This window comes from Argentina silus (assembly GCF_951799395.1).
Source record: "Argentina silus genome assembly, chromosome: 2".
Lineage (NCBI taxonomy): Eukaryota > Metazoa > Chordata > Actinopteri > Argentiniformes > Argentinidae > Argentina > Argentina silus.
The window spans coordinates 1,592,414-1,610,477 of NC_139656.1; the positions used below are offsets into that span (position 1 = coordinate 1,592,414).

The 18,064-nt window shown below is 39.3% G+C and overlaps 1 protein-coding gene across 2 annotated transcripts; it reads left to right on the forward strand.

The window, feature by feature from the left end:
- Positions 1-8,175: 8,175 nt before the first annotated feature.
- LOC310819367 (4-galactosyl-N-acetylglucosaminide 3-alpha-L-fucosyltransferase 9-like) lies at positions 8,176-17,644 on the forward strand. 2 transcript variants are annotated; one of them, XM_083690631.1, is made up of 4 exons: positions 8,176-8,454; positions 10,467-10,578; positions 10,970-11,142; positions 15,727-17,644. In XM_083690631.1, exon 4 carries the CDS (start codon positions 15,733-15,735, stop codon positions 16,786-16,788), a length of 1,056 nt encoding a protein of 351 aa, XP_083546757.1. In that variant the 5' UTR covers positions 8,176-8,454; positions 10,467-10,578; positions 10,970-11,142; positions 15,727-15,732; the 3' UTR covers positions 16,789-17,644. The 2 variants fall into 2 exon arrangements, with proteins under 2 accessions (XP_083546757.1, XP_083546756.1); XM_083690630.1 differs by lacking the exon at positions 10,970-11,142.
- The last annotated feature ends 420 nt before the right edge of the window (positions 17,645-18,064 follow it).

Consider the following 18,064-nt stretch of genomic DNA (forward strand, 5'->3'; position numbering starts at 1 on the left):
AACAACCAAGTCAACCCTCAAGGAATATTTGGAGATGACTATTTTGTCAATGGAAACAACCTTTTTATTTTTGCTGTGCTTCTTCTGGATTTTCTGAATCACCGACATACTGTACACTCAAATCAACATTTCAACTGTTCTGAAGATCAGCATAACCCTAACCCATGCCATCTTATTTTGAGGATTGTCACAGTTTATACTTGAGTAAGCCATAAGGTGATCATCTAAAACTGAAATAGTATATGTTCAGAGCTGTAGAATAGATTTGATATTAAATAGAGCAGGTAAATATTCAACTTGCAGCTGTGTAGGTTCAATCAAACCTGCACATGGGCAGGTTTACGAATGATACCTGCCAACATGTTCCAGTTATACCTACAAATAACAGGTTGTTTTGGAACCTGTTCTTAAGCAGGATTACAAATAAAACCTGGTATCAACAGGTTATTGAAAAGACCTGACAGCAGGATTACATAAACCTGTCAAAAACAGGTTCTTGTTTAAACTTGCAGTTAAGCAGGTTTAGAAACGGGTCTAAGCCCCAGTTTCCGTTTTTCCGAATTCGCCCATCTTCTCATAAATGCATATTACAACAATCCAATAAACATGAGCTATCAAGTGTAATAGATATTTTTCAGGACAGTTGGGGGAATTTAGTTATACCCCGATAGCACACACACATCTGCAAGACGTCTGTGCGATGTACCTAAATTACATCTGGTGTGCATCTTATAGACTGCTGGTTCTCATCGAAAATTACGTCTCTGTTACGTCGGTTTAGATCGAACGTAGATCTCTCGCCGTTGCCTTGGTAATGTTCTCAGAAATGATCCGATGCACGGCCGCTCTACACCAGACCCTTGCTTTCGCTATATTCAGCCTAAATAATCTTACTGTAGTCAGACATTTAATTACATTAAAACACATCACAGATGTAAATCTATAGAAATATTTGTATCGGCTACAATTACAGCAAAGAACAATTCTTAATTGTATTCAACCATATCGAATACATCACGTATTCAACAAATGACATCATTACAAAGAATGTGCTTAAACAAATAAAAATAATTTAGCCTAAATGTGAAATAAATCAAATGGCAATGGAAATTCAACAAATCTAGGCCTATTCTCTATATTGATGTATGAATCAGTCAAATAATCAATAAATAATCAGATCATTCAGTCAATCAATTATTCATCAACAAACATTATAAATCCTATAGAAACGAAGGAACATTTAAGAAACGTTGTGTGCTAGCTCAGCTGGCTAAAACTACTTGTCAATTTCTCTAGAAATAATGTCACTTTTGGTGTTATTATGGAAGACAAGAAAACGTAATATGTGGTAAATGTTGTCCTAATTCTGGCCAAGTTTTTTTTATAGCCAAAGCTTTTTGTTTGAACACACTTTATTAAGTAAATTGTTATTATTATTATTATTATTATTATTATTATTATTAAGAAGAAGAAGAAGAAGAAGAAGAAGAAGAAGTGTCATTTGATTTAGTGTTTGAGGAAGAAAAGACAGGACTGAATTGTTCAGATGACAACAGAGAAGGTAGCTAGCTAATCTGTGAAGCTAGCTAATAATGAATTATTATGTCAGCTAATTGTTAATTACTAATTATTGGCTAACTATCATACTTCATATTACATCTCTGTCTGTAGATAAAACACCTATTGTTGACAAGTTGGCCAAAAAGAGATCATACGGCAACTTTGGGGAGGACTATCTAAATGTTGGAGTAGGGTAAGTAGGATAATTGCTATCATTTAATATAATACATGCTGAACAAGTAGGCCTAATCTCTCTTCTTTATTGTAAACTCTTGCTCTTCCTCTACACCCCTCTAGGAATGAGGTACAAATCATGTTGGAGCGATTTGGAGGTAAATAACAAACGGTAGCCTACAACTTAATTTTCTTGAATCTGTGTCTGTATTTTCTCAAATTGGAAGTTATTCTATCATGACGTGCTGTGCATTACAGTCAAAATGGCTTTCATCCCCAGCTGACATTGGCAAGGCAATGCAGGCCAAGAGGAAACGTCTGGAGACCTTCACCAAAAGATAACCCTAACCATAGATATTAATCATACATAAAAAAAAGCACACATTCAATTGGCCTACTTCTAAAATAGGTCATAGACATTCATATACCGGTATCATAATAACTAAAACCAATTAGATTATTTCCAACAGGAGTTTATTTAACAATCTTTCAATATAAATGTCTTTACTGTTACATAGATCTCAGAATTACATGAAAGTAGACCTACTACTATTTGTAAAAGAATTAAATACATTTAATCTTTAAATCTAAGGTCTTTTAGATCTTTAATCTTGGTAAGATGATATTTCACCACAACATGAAAATAGGCTGAACCTTAATTGTGGCCAGTCATATTTGTATAAAGTTATTATATAGATATGATTCCGAAATCTTATTGACATGTGTGGACGTTGTTGTATGTCTTGATTTCCACTTTTTATATTGACCGACTAACCCCCAGGTAACAATGAATATGATTGTAGTAAGTGTGAGTGTGCATTTGCAGGCAAAAGCTGACTCAGGAGTGCTCACAGCAGGTTTCCTCTGTGCTACAGCAGTGGGAGATTGAAGCACAGAAATCTGAGCATCAGGAGGAGAAATTGATTGTCAGTGCTACTCTGTACAGTATATCATTGCAATACTTGTGGTCCATCTAAAAAATGGCAGCTGCTTGTGCAGTACATCACTGTTTAGAATAAGACAATGGTGCAATTTCTGTCTCTCACACACAGTATACAGCTAGAAAGGATGTAGTTACTGACGACAGTAAATGATGATGATGGTGATGGTATCTTATCGTATCGTTATTTCCATTGAAGAACATGTTCCACCAGCAGCAAAAGCTCCTTCAGCAGGCTGGAGGGTAGCAAACTCAGAAGTTGAAAACTATCAAGGAGTTCTGTGAGCAGTTAATTAAGGTGAGGCCCAGGTGACATTCAGTATAACACTAGATTTGAGAAGAAATGCACCAAGCAAGGCCCACAAAGCTACTGACCCTATAATCCTCAATCAAAGTTCTTGGACGATTCTGCTATTGTGGGATGTGTCAGTGGAGGCCAGGAGACTGAGTATAGAGGACTGGTGGACAGTTTTGTTGAGTGGTGTGAGCAGAACCACCTGCTACTCAATATCAGCAAGACAAAGGAGATGGTGGTGGACTTTAGGAGGACTAGGGTCCCCCTGTCTCCTGTTTCCATCTAGGGAGAGGAAGTGGAGGTGGTCCAGAGCTACAAGTACCTGGGGGTGCACCTGGACAATAAACTGGACTGTCCTGTACAAGAGGGGCCAGAGCCGGCTTTATTTCCTGAGGAGGCTCAGGTCCTTTGGTGTGTGCAGGACTCTGCTGAACATGTTCTTACTAGTCAGTGGTGGCCAGCGAAGTGCTTTACGTAGTGGTATGCTGGGGGGGCAGCATCAAGGAAGGTGACACCAAGAGGCTGAACAAGCTTATTAGGAAAGCTTGTTCTTTCCTCTGTGTAACCCTGGACACTGTGGGGGAGGTGGCCAATAGGAGGATGAGGCCCAACTCCTGGCCATCATGGACAATCCCTCCCATCCCCTACATGTCACTGTGGCAGAGCAGAGAAGCTCCTTTAGCAACAGACTACTACAACCACGTTGCACTAAGGAGTGCTGTAGGAGATATTTTCTGCTTGCCGCAATAAGACTGTACAACTCTTCCGGCTGGCTCGATCAGGGTGATCAGAGTCAGGCTGGTGGATGTTGAATCATAACTGGACTGTTCTTACTGTATATAATGTTTCAGATGTCTGTTTTGTCCTATTGTCACTTTATTTTGTTGTTGTTTGGGCTGTGAGCTGCTGTAACACATTCATTTCCCCTCAGGGATCAATAAAGTACCTATCTGTCTATCTATCTCTAGATACAACAGCAGGAATGGCCGCTCTTCGCAAATCACTCCAGTCTATGCTCGTCAACAGCATCAAATGTCACACTGCTTATGTTAAGTTCACAATGGTTACGTGTTGACCATTAATGTTTCCAAAACCAGAATTTGTTGTACATTTGTTTGATGATAACATGTTTCTTTGTATTTTTTGCCAGTTTTATGGTAATGATGTCTGCTGCTTGTTTCAGGAGCAATTTTACCAAAACAGTTGTGAAAAATAAATGTTCCAAAACTATTTATACTTAAATGAAAATGTATTATTTAAAGCTATGAGAAGTAGTAGTAATTCTGTTGCATGAAATACAAGATACTTTTATTTTCACACAACTAAAGTTGGTGGAATTAGTTTTCAGTACAGCATGGGACATTCATCACACAATGAGAAAAGACAGCCAAGTGGGCTAGTGCAGGAGTGATGGGAGTTCAGTGTCTGTATGGCTTTGGAGAATAAGCTGTGGTTGAAGATGTCAGTCCCATCACCCAGTGATTTAAAATGCCTGCCAGCGGACAGGAGTTCAGAGAGGTGAGGTTATATGAAGTGTATCAAATCACGCCCTAACGATGGTGGCGACAATACAGAAAAATAACCAATCGTACGTAGCTAAACATAAGCCAGGAAGAATACACCCCATTCACTATAGATTTCCTTACCTTAAAAAACATATCTCTAGGCTTTACATGCTGATTAAAGGGACCTATAAGAGGCAAACATGGGTAAGATTTGTACCTTTACATTTGTAGTAGTTAGTTGCTAATGGTGTTGTTCAATTTCAGATAAAATAAAGTAGCGATGTCCATAGCAGTAATAATTTAGCTAGCTAATTTGCTAGCTGCAGAAAATGATGGATGGTTTACAAATAACCGGGGCATACATAATATTCTACCTTAATTGCACTACTAGTTTGACCCATTGAGCAGGCATTAGTGTATCGTTTGTAGAATATCAATTGATTGGAGTGTTACGTCTGAGCTATATTTCCCCATGAATTTCAATTAGTTTACCCCCAACCCTGTAAGAGTTATTTTTTTATTTTGGTATAATATTATACAATATCAGGATTCCCAAGCACGAGGTCGGAGGGTAGGGCACGACACACAACACTAATTCCCAGCCTTTTTATATGTAGGTGGGTTTTTCTCCAGTCTCTTTTCTGGCCTATTTGGCACCAGGTAAAAGGATACTGATTCTTGGACTGGATGGAGCAGGGAAAACCAGAATCCTTTACAAACTGTAGGTTGGAGAGGTTGTCACCACTATTTCCAGTGAGTGAAAATAATACATTTCTTCCCAGTGATCTGCTTCTGTATACTGATGTCACCACTCCTACCAGTCAATACTATGTTATGTTACAGATTTCAATAAGGTCTACGTTGGCCGGAAGGTAAGTAGGTGGATTGTTCAGAAATCAAAGCTGTGGTCTGATTCATGACGACCATTTAATCCAATATTTGGATATTCAATCAATATGAGTCAATGATTGATTACATGCAAGCAACCACTAACAATGCACCTACTAACATTTGTTGACTCACGCCCTTTGTTTGTCTACTCTCCACAGTGGAACCAGGGCCTCTAGTCACAGCAGAGGGAGTAAGCGGACCTCAAAGCAAGCTGTCTCTACCAAGTCCAGCTTCAAGTCTTATTCGGCACGTGCCTCAACTAGCACCAACACAGACTCAGGTTCAGAGAAGGAAAGGTTAAGTCCTGGCAGAGAACTCCCTCTATCTAATGGTAAGCGCAAAATGCACACACCAAAGTGAATGGTTCAATTCGATCCAGCTAGCCTACACTTTATATGGCAACAAAAACGTTAAAGGATAAATTGGAATTTTCTTTTTTAACTGGCATTTAAATATGGCATTTTTGAAACTGCAAAGCTCCCAGTATAGTGATGCAGGTCTATATGCAATAACGCTATATTGTGTTGAGTAAGTGTATCAATATAGGGCTGAATTGGTAGGCAGAAGTGTATAATATTACTGTGTTGTGTAAGTGTATAAAATCGCTGTGTTGTGTTGTGAAAGTGTATAATATTACTGTGTTGTGTAGGCGGAAGTGTATCAACATAGGTAGGCAGAAGTGTATAAAATCGCTGTGAAAGTGTAAAATTGTTGTGTTATGTGCGGAAGTGTAGCACCAAAGGGCTGAATAGGGAGACAGAAATCCTGTATATAACTGCTTGTCTGGTGTTGAAGATAATCAGAACCTAGGATAAGTAATGGGGACAAATGTCTAATTTAACAGAAAGACTGCAGACATTACATACGGAAGAACAAAGGGTAAAAATTTTTAGATGAAGCGTCAACATGCACAATTTATGACACACGTCTCCCGGAGTACAAAATAACAAGAATATAGATTCAGGTGTACAAGATATTGGTAGGAAGCCATCATTTTCTCTTAGAGGAAACATTTGATACATGTATTAAAACATTAATCAAAATAAGAACACAGGATAGAAGAGACAACCGTTGGGTAATTGGGATAAAAGCCGCAAGAGACACAGTGGAAACTGACTTTAGGAGACAAAGATAAAATAGATGCTGGATTTGCACCAAACTTAATGTTTTGTAGTAAAACCAAATAAACACATTTCCAGTCACTTTCTTTGCTGTATCACTTGAATTCATTGTTGCAAACGCAATTATGGATATGAGAGATTATTTTCCGTGAAGGGATTCTTTTTGGTTATAGACCAATTTTGTGGAGTGATTGAGATGTGCCATCGACTGTGCTTTTTCTTTTCCTATGCAAATCAGAGACCCTATAAAAACAAAGATATTCACTCCAAAATTACATTACATTACAATACAAATTACAAACTATTATCATTGCATTAAGATGGACTCAATTCAACTTATTGAGTGATTTGTTTGACATAGCAAAGGGTCTGAATACTTATGGACATGAGGTATGTTTTCGCTTTGTAATTCTGGGGTATTGTGTGTGGATTGACGGCAAATTCTTTTCATTTAATCCATGTCAAATTGAGACTATTAACACAACAAATTGTGGAAAAAGTGAAGGGGTCTGAATATTTTCCGAAGGCACTGTATATGTTGTTTTCAAACAAGCACATCTGTGCTAGAATGATCCACACATGCAAAGTGTGGACGGAACTGTTCGTGGAGACCAGCTGGAGTATTCTGTCTCCTCACCAACCTCAGCAGCAGCCTCCTGTCAACACTGCAGCAGGAGACATAGGGAGACAGCAGAATAGCAACCTAATTCACACCAACCACAAACATGTCAGGGGAATAAAACACTGAGGGCCAGTTTCCCAGACACAGATCAAGCCTATTCCTGGACTAAATAACATATTCAAGAGTAAATCTACATTTACCTTTATGGCATTTAGCAGTGAATCATCTATCCATCAGTCATCATGAGAAGAAGTAATCTATGCTAAATTTCCATTGAAGATGCATTTTCGTCAAGGATTATGCTTAATCTGTGTCTGGGAAACCAGCCCTGAATGTAAACCCATAACAATGAATCATGGTTTACTTTACACTGGCTGGGAGAGAACAGCATAGAAAGACTCATATGAAAAACAAGACACCTGAGACAGTGGTCACTAGATAGGCATAGAGAGGACAACAAGATTGAATTAGTCATGAAGAAATGTGGTTAGAAAGTTGCTGTAATTCAGTCCATTCTAGCTCGACCACACAGTGACGACTGACCTGAGAGACTCTGAACAGGAGAGGCTATAAATGTAAACACACGTGAATTGGCTATTCACAAATTACTTTCATGTGTAACCTCTTCATACAATCATTAAAAATGGAAGAGCAACTGTAATTTGCGTTTCAGTTTCATTTCACCATTTACAAACTTTCCCAGTCATTGCACATTCTTGTCTGATATCTCTGTTAGTTTCACCAGCACCCTCCCCCGACCTGCATCTATACCTGCGCAGGCTGCTCAGAACTTCAGAGGGGGTGTTCGGCGCCGGAATCATGGCAGGGGCCCTTATGGACGAGCAGGGAGGACTGGGTCACGTGAATACAGAGGGATTGCGGGGTAGGGAACCCTGGCGTGAGGGGCTGGCGCCATCTAGTGGTCTTAGCATATCTCTATATTCCTGACCTTCTTCTTCCCTCTCCAGTCCCTGGGGTGGGGCAGGTGAGCTGGGAATGGAGGATGGGGCGGGGCCTTCGCTGGGCGGGGCCTTCGCTGGTTACAGAACAATATGTTGTGGGGCTTCTTCTGTGATCTGGATTACCTGCTGTTGGACCTTGGTTTCATTTTAGTTCATTCCGGTGATATATTTTTATTTTATATTGTGTGGGTTCACTTTAACTACTTTGGATCTTTTATATTTTTTCCATTTTTGTATTTCCTAAATCCTTTTCTTTCGGTTGGAGATCTGGAAACCCTCGCCTGAGGATGTGGTGATCAACCAGAAGCATATTTTTATTTTGTCTTTTCTTTCTTTTTGCTTGGAGATCGGGCGAATTTGGAACCCACCAGATTTCGACTGACGGTAATTACTTATCATCCTTCTTTCTATTGTATTTTTATTATTTTACTATTAAATCATTTTATTGATATCATGTATTATACTGCTGACCTGTTTTATGCTTGAATAAAGAACAACTCTGAAAACCAAGTTGAAGTTTTTGTAGATTTATACTTGGTATAGTACTTAGCACAGTACTTATCAAATGAAATGATGTGTTATTCTCCTTGCTAAACATAAATAGATACACTGTGCATATTACACCAAAGGATATGAATGGTTATTCTAGCCCCTGTATTAAAATATCCCCTTTGGATGAATTGTCTTCATCAATAAATTAAATTCCTGCAACCACACCAACTGGCACTCATAAGAATAGAGCCATCGTTAAGAATTGGGGCTTTCGTATGCTAAGTTCTGATTTGTAGGTCACTTTCAGAGCATAACATTAAGCTGAAGCAGGGGTAGCTGCTGTAGCCCATCTGCTTCAAGGATCTACATGTTGTGCGTTCAGAAATGGTCTTCTGCATACCTTGTTTGTAACAAGTGGTTATTTGAGTTACTGTTGCCTTTCTATCATCTCGAACCAGTCTGGCCATTCTACTCTGAAGGCATTTTCACCCAGAGAACTGCCGCTCACTGGATATTTTCTCTTTTTCGGACCATTCTCTGTAAACCCTAGAGATGGTTGTGCGTGAAAATCCCAGTAGATCAGCAGTTTCTGAAATACTCAGACCAGCCCGTCTGGCACCAACAACCATGCCACGTTCAAAATCACTTAAATCACCTTTCTTCCCCATTCTGATGCTCCGTTTGAACTTCAGCAGGTCGTCTTGACCATGTCTTTGCTGCCATGTGATTGGCTGATTAGATATTTGTGTTAACGAGCAGTTGAACAGGTGTACCTAATAAAGTGGCTGGTGAGTGTATGTTGGTGGTGCTAACCATTGAATGCTATTGCTAAATTGAAAACACTGACTCATTCCCTGTACAAGTTCTCTCCTGTTAATAAATAATAAAAATAGATAAAAAATAAAAGCCTTCTGGCATTACGACTGCCAATGGCCCCTGGTGTGAGCATTGATTACTTTGTCTTATGATGACTGTTGGATAGATCATTCACTTACTTAAACAAATGTATTTGTTGTAAGTCGCTTTGGATAAAGGCGTCTGCTAAATGCCATAAATGTAAATGTGTGTGTGTGTGTGTGTAAGTGATGTGGAGGAGTGAGTGCAAATTGTCTACAGAAATATGTCCTACTTCATCTTTGATAATAGGAGGAGGATTGTCCAGGTGACGCTCATCTCTGTCCTCGATTATGGTGACACAATTGTCATGCATCAGTTTTTACTCCAATTAGATTCTCTTGTATCTATCGATCAATTTAAGACCCTGATAAATGACCTCTAAATAGTATAAAACATCTGAATCAAAGTTCTTTAAGTAGAGTCAGTCTACACATTTTAAAGTTGAATTGAGGTGTCAAGTTTAAAAGATAAAAAAGTGTAGAGTAAACATGTTGTCCCCCACAAATTACCCCTCTATAAAATGAAGCCTGCGAATGAAGCTATGAAGACGTTTATTCATAAACTTTCACTTTATTTTTTTTATTTTTTTATTCATCACTTTTTGAGATCCCTTTCTGTGTTTTACTTCAAACACAAACCAACAATTATTTGATTACAAATGCTACTTGCTATAAACCTAGGTTACAAAATTCCAGAAAACAGACAGTAATAACAAAAACTGGATTTGCTGCAGTAATAACAAAAACTGGATTTGCTGGTCTAGGCTATTCTTGTCAGCAGGGTGTGGAGGGATCAGGCAAACAATTTCATTATTAATATTGAAGGATGAAAACATCTTAAGTCAGTCATCAAGCCAAATTAAACGGCTCTGATTGTCAAGCCTCTTCTCAAGAAACCAACTCGACCCGTCTGCTGTCCATAACTACAGACCGGTATCCCTTCTCTCCTTCATATCTAAAACCCTTGAACATGCTGTCTCTAACCAACTGTCTCACTACCTCCCTCAGGACAACCTCCCTCACCAATCCGGTTTTAAGGCTGGGTACTCTACTGAGACTGCTCTCCTTGCTGTCACGGAGGCCCTCCACGCCCTCCTCCCTCTACTCTGTTCTCATACAGGTATTTATTTCCTCATGGCAAACACAACACAAGACACACGCCAAGGAGAAAAGGGAACTACTAGGGAACTACAACTACGAGTGGTGCCAAAGCAAATAAATCATAAACAAAAGTGATGTCCTAAACTAGTGCAATGTAGCCTATACTATCAGGGCTATGCTAAAGTGCAATGCTACACTAGACTAATACATACATGGGGCGGCACCCACTCCTAACCTGGTGAATTGTAACAGAGGTGAGCCTACGTGGTGGAAATGTAAACCCATGGGTCTCTTACCTATTCACCTTACCCCTATGGCGATAAATTATGAGAAAAATAAGTAAACAATGACTTAAATCTAACAAAAGAAAACACGATGTAAACTAATACGTATGAGATTCGAACAAACAGGGCAATAGCGAGTCGACAGCAAACACAAGACTACATTGAAACGGGTCGACTCCCGAGGGGAAGTCCGGCGGAGCTTTTAAAGGAAACGGACAGCCCTCTAATTGGACAGGAACAGATGAGTGATGGGGACGAATGGCCAATTGCTGATGGACACCTGAATGTAGAATGACAGGGTAAGGGAAAAACAGGAGGAAACACAAAACACGACAAGGACACACGCACATGTAGGAGTGGGAACGTAACACACTGCCAGCAAAATAATAAGCATCCTTGACTGAATTAACTGCAGCTGCAGCTCTTGCTAGTAATTGTTAGCTAGTAATAACTATCCTATGTCTCCACTGATGATGAAGTGTTTCGGGTTTTGTTTTTGCTTTCTGTGGTTTGACACAGCAAGCTGGCTCTAGCAATAGTTTGATCTAGCCAACTCTAGCCTGCTATCTTTAGCCTGGTTTTGTCATCAATGATCTAACAAGATTTTACAAGAGTTTAAAAGGTATCAAAAACAACAGACATAGTTAGACCTCTCTGCACGTTATACAGTTGGATTGATGTGAATAGCTTAAAAGTTGTAGGTAGGAGGAGTTACAGTACAGTGAGAATATTGGCAGAAAAATAATGAGAAGAAGTATGAGCGAGAACAATAGTTGGACTTGCTAAATGAAGCAAGCCCACGAAAAAAAAAGTTATTCTAAGCAAAGGGGAAGAATGTCACCTTCAGTGACTCATGTGGTCATAGAAGTTCCCATAGAGACTTGGCTTCAACAAAAGCCCACTAATGTCTACATACAATGCAGACAACAAAACATAGAGTATAGACACATACACTCACCTGCCACTTTATTAGGTACAATAAAGTAAAGTGTACCTAATAAAGTGGCCGGTGAGTGTATGTACCCCGCCCCGGGCTAAACTCAATTATTCAATTTACAGAGTTAATGTATTATTTATAAAAGCTCAATTATCTATTCGTTTCGTGTTTTCCACCAACTCTGTACCATTACTGGAGCCAATTCCCAAAAGGCATATTCCTGCCATTGGCTTCTGAAGCACTGACTATTGCCATGGGAAAGTCGGTTGGCTGTAGTTATCCTCTCTAACACCCACACCATAGAGGGATGCCCAGGCCAGGTTAACATTCTGTTACTTCTATGTGGGAATAACTGTTTACTAGTTCCCATTCCACAAAAGAGTATTTCCACACATAGACTAACAAAGTCCCAGTGGATAGTAGGCTCCTCATGCATCTTCCTGTCTGTCTAATTACTGTTAGCAACAGAGAGCTCAGTGTGTCTGTTGAATACATATGGAAAATAATGATTTCCAGGAACTAGTCTCATCTAAGTGAATAATACAGATATTGAACATGCAACATATGATGTGGTTTGTGGTTCAAGGGAGTGTTTCTTCAACTGCAGTTTTTATTTTTTTAACCAAAGTATTGGTTGTATTGACTGACAGAGGATATACCAACATGGTCTCCAATGGAATACGTTCTTGGGGATCATTTCTACAGACCAAATAATACGTCCCCCAGATACTACGTCTAGGGATATAAAAGGGGAGTGGGGGGTGTCTGTATATGCTGCTGAAGACTGCTGGTGCTGTGGTAGTGCAACGCACACTACTTAGGACGACTGAGTAAAATGGCAACAACAAGCCAGATTTATATATATATATATATAATAGTACATACAATAGTACATACAACAAACAACCAGACAACACGGGGGGAACATAGAGAGGGAACTAAGGGGAGGACGCCAGACAGCAAATAAATGAAAACAAAAATAACACTCAAGCTAATATTCTAATCCTATCTGTTTTAACTACGAAGTCTGCTATCTGACTAAGTCTTGCCCGCCTACCCTAAACCCAAAATACAAGAACTAGCGCCCGCCTGGGAAAACTAACCTAATGTATATAACAAGACCAAACCTGCGTAGGTAGGACAGACACTTTTACGAGGACAGTAGAATACTAACACTATGGTGCAACAAGATGCTACCACACCCTCCTATTCTGAAGAGTGCGGAGGAGTTTTAAATGTAGACAGACGACGGTCTAATTGGACGATGGATGACAGCCAGATGAAACCATTGGTCGAAGGACAACAGGGGACTGACGGACGAAACGATGATTGACAGGGGGATGAACCAATACCTGGGAGAGAGACAGAGGGAGAAACAAACAGACAAAACGACACCACACGCACAAAAATGTGGGGACGTAACAAGAAGGCATGAGCAAATATTAGCATAAGCAAAAAGAATGAGCAAGAATTAAAAAAACAAAAAACACTAGTGTCCCAAGCGTGATTCAAACCGTCTTCAATCTACGGCGGAAGACTGCAGCCACCCCAGCCATGTCCTGTTCTCTCCACTACCATCTGGTAAATGGTACCAGACCAACAGATTCCGAGACAGCTTCTGCCTCTCACTTGCACTAGCAGTGTTACGGTTCACTTGCACCCGGACGTTCATAGTGTAACAAACAGGTTGTAAACTGGTTTGTAAACCAGTTCAAACGCACAGGAATTTGGTTACACACCTATAGCGTGACAGCTATTGTCCAATGCAAATACAAAGATTACCCCACATGGACATTAACTCTTCAACAATGAGCATTGTTTGGTTTTCTTTTCCTTCAGCGTGACAGCTGCGTGACAGCTATTGTCCAATGCAAATACAAAGATTACCCCACATGGACATTAACTCTTCAACAATGAGCATTGTTTGGTTTTCTTTTCCTTCAGCATGACAGCTGCGTGACAGCTATTGTCCAATGCAAATACAAAGATTACCCCACATGGACATTAACTCTTCAACAATGAGCATTGTTTGGTTTTCTTTTCCTTCACTAATCCTAATGAATCGTTTATATATATGTATACACTGACATTAATAGACACTAACAAACTATGAATTATTATTTTATTTTTTTCAAACATTAAACATGTCCCTCCTGTCCCGCCCATACCGTCTCTCCTTCAGGCAATAGGCTGTTGCGTGTAAGATAAAACATAAATAGTAGGCTAGTGCTTATTTTGCAGTATAGCCTAATTTGAAAGAATCCTAAAGACTATTATTTGAAAGAAATCAGTGTCTGGTTTTGTAAAATAAAGTAGCCTGTGTGAGCTCCGATATTAGGAGCATTAAAAAAGATAATCCTGCACGCAAAGAACAGGTCTCTATCCCCCTCCATCCCACAGTCTGGGATCGGTATCTGACCTACAACACCTACATAGGCGATCAAACGAATGTTGCCGGTGTAAACTGATGTGTGTAGACTACAATATAGCTTATGTTGCTTTTATTCGGGTGGATAATACATTTACTTCGCTGTATATCATAGTATTATTTAAAAGCAGCCCAAAGATGCGGGTTAGTTGGGATGAACGGGAGAATGAAAGACGCGTAATGTGTTCGAGGTAGCCAACAGTAACTGTTTGAATTACTTTAGGCTTGGACATTTTTACAGTGACATTATCACAACGTGGGAAAACAGATACTGGGTGGGGAAAACAGATACTGGGTGGGAACAACCCTACAAATTCATGCAAGAATAGTTTTCAGAAAAGGTGCCAAAATAAACCCTGGCTATCAGGCATTTTCCCTTCTGTTCCGTCCCGTCCCGTCTCTCATATAAGTTCGCTTTTGTTTGTGTAGTGTAGTGATTTGATTCACTAGCAGAGCAGCGACAGTATTATTTGAAAGCCATCAATAAATATTTGTTTTTGTAAACCGAAGTAGCATTATCCTTAGGTCCTCAGTCCCGCAGTCTCGCGCCTACCCTGACCAAGTTTACCCATATTAAGTGCGCTCTTAAAGTTGCTGGGTTGCGGATAAAAGCTACAAAAGTGTTTGTAGACTACACCTACGAGTGATTCTGACTTGTGTGGATGTAGGGCGTAAGGTGTTTTGTTTAATATCATTATGTAAATCAGCGCACTGATGTGGGTGAGTTGGAAGTCATCGTGAGAGCGCAGTTCGTGCGTGTCAGGTCCCTATTCTCAGCCCACGTTGTTTAACCCGTTTAATACATTGTCAACCTTGCTTGACGGTTAAAGGGGATATCATAGTCAAGCCTATGCGTGCGTGCATGGGCGTTTATGCGTATCAAACATAGTTTCATTATGATATAAAACAGAATGTTTGATACAGATGTTATGGGTAATGTAGTACTTTTACAGTTTTAAACAGCAGTATGAGCAATAACAGTCACACGAATTACATCAGTGTTCATGAAAACCCATAATGTGACGGAGGAATGTTGGCCTTCCTATAAAAATAACAAGAGACACTCACACTCATGATTTTGTCGGATACGCAGCAGTAGAAGCTGTCAATGACTAAATATTGACTTTAAATCTCACTTTCTTTAAACTCCCCACAGAATCTTATCAACCGTGATATAAAACTTACAGATACCCGTTAAACCTTTTAAACTATTACACTTCTTGTAAATCCAAAAACTTCCATCCTGTTATCTATCTATCTATCTATCTATCTATCTATCTATCTATCTATCTATCTATCTATCTATCTATCTATCTATCTATCTATCTATCTATCAATCAAAACATCTTTAAAGCTCTTCCACAACAAGAATAAGACTTTGCAAGCTCACAAAGTTTCCACAACCTGTTTCTAGTTGAAATATGTTCTTGGTATATTTACCTGTGTAGGCTACTAGTGTTTTCACCAACATAGGTCACTAATTGTTGGTCAACTAAGCTGTTTTTTTTCTTTTTACAGAGCAAGATGATGTCACCAACAACTTCCAAAATAAATGGTTTCCTATCCATAATAATAACTTCTCTTGGGGTTATAGTATTTATCATTTATTTTGATCCATCATCTACAGTGTGTCCATCCATGTCCAAAGACCAGCCAGAGAAGCCCATTGTGTTGCTGTGGTTCTGGCCAATTGGTGTGAAGATTGACTTCAAGGAATGCAAAACATTGTTCAACATTGATAGTTGTGTGCTGACTGCTGACAGATCCCTTTACAACAAAGCAAATGGAGTAATATTCTATCACAAACACGTTTCATTGACAACCCTGCCCAAAGCTCCACGACCCCCTTTTCAGAAATGGATCTGGTATCATGTCGAATCGCCAACTAATACACATAGAGCTCCAGGCGTAGATAGTCTGTTCAATCTGACTATGAGCTATAGACGAGATGCTGACATCGTGGTGAGAAATGAGTTGACAGCTGTGAAGACTGAGATGGATAGTGAGTTTGTCCTGCCTAAGAAAGATAAATTAGTTTGCTGGATTGTGAGTAACACGGATCCTAGAACTGGTGCAGGAGTAAGAAATAGGTATTACGAAGAGCTGATCAAGCATATAAAGGTACACATTTTTGGTTCTGCTTTTTCAGCGAAAAGTTTGAGTTTTGAAGATTATTACTCAACAATTGCTAGCTGTAAATTCTACCTTTCATTTGAGAATTCAATCCACAGAGACTACATTACAGAGAAGGTGAATGGACCACTTGTAGCAGGAACTGTACCAGTAGTATTGGGCCCACCAAGACAGAACTATGAGCAGTTCCTCCCAGCTGATTCATTTATTCACGTAAATGACTTTCCTAATGCAAAGGCACTGGCTGACTTCATCCTCGACTTGGACAAGAAGAATGAGATGTACATGCACTACTTCCAGTGGAGGAGGTTCCTTAAACCCATGCCACACCTCCTGTCAACACAGAATGAGTTCACCGAACCTATCTGTCAAGCCTGTGAATATATGGCTACAGAGAATACAGGGTACAGTGTTCGCCACAACATTTATAAGTGGTACACAAGTTGAGCATTTTGATTAATTAGCCTTCTTGAACCACATTGCCATGACCAAGAACGGGCTATCTAGTTTTCAGTATTGGATATCAGGTAACAGAATCCGTAGGACAGTAAAGAGAGAGGAGAAATAATGAGAAATGCAGTTACTTTTGAACCCTGCTATATAATCTAAATGCTTTGCAAATGCCTCATGTGCAAATTGTTGTTGATGAAGGTGTACAGTGCCATGGGAAAGTATTCAGACCCCTTCACTTTTTCCACATTTTGTTGTGTTATAGACTCAATTTAAAATGGATGAAATTAAAATAATTTGCCATCAATCCACACACAATACCCCAGAATGACAAAGCGAAAACAGGTTTTTAAAATTTCTGTAAATTTATTCAAATTGAAATACAGAAATACCTCATGTACATACGTTTTCAGATACTTTGCTATGACACTATTAAAATTAGCTAAAATGCAAAAATGTCATCAACAAATCACTCAATAAGTTGAATTGAGTCCATCTTAATGCAAGGATAATAGTTCATGTAATTTTGGAATTAATATCTTTGTTTTTATAGGGTCTCTGATTTGCATAATACAACAAAATGTGGAAAAAGTGAAGGGGTCTGAATACTTTCCAAAGGCACTGTACATTTCTACCCTTCTCTGTGTGATTCTGCTGATCAGGAAACTGCTTAGCGCTTATGCTTATGGTTTGGTCCCAGGACATTTGGACTGTTCAGAAGTGTTGCATATTTTGAAACTGCCAGGTTTTATGTGATTTTGGAAGTTTGATTGTAGAGTGTGTGGGGCTGTACTAATGTGCAGACATTTACTTGTGATACTGAAACAGTAAATCAAACCTTTTTCTTTCTTCATATGCATTGGCATTGTAATTCATTTCAGACCTAACAACCTAGGAATTAAAAAAAACACTTTTGGAACCAAGTACCCAAGTACTTTTCAAGTAACTGGCAGATGGAGCTGGGATTCTAAAGTACTGAAATCTGAAGAGAAAATTCAAAAGCAACAGGATATTGGTCTACTGTGTAACAAAGGAAGGAAGAGGAAGAGGTTTGTAGTTCTGCAAATGCAGAGTCATAGCAGCCTAAAGTAACCAGCTTGGCCACAATAATAGACAGGTTTGTTGTTGTCTATTTCTAAAGCAACAGGAATACAAGGAGGTTTTAAAGTTTTTTGAGTGGGGCAGTCCCACTCTTAAACTTTTCATTTTTATTGGATAGAGACATGAAAGTAAAGAGGAGAGGGCATGGGCTGGATTCAAACACATGCCGACC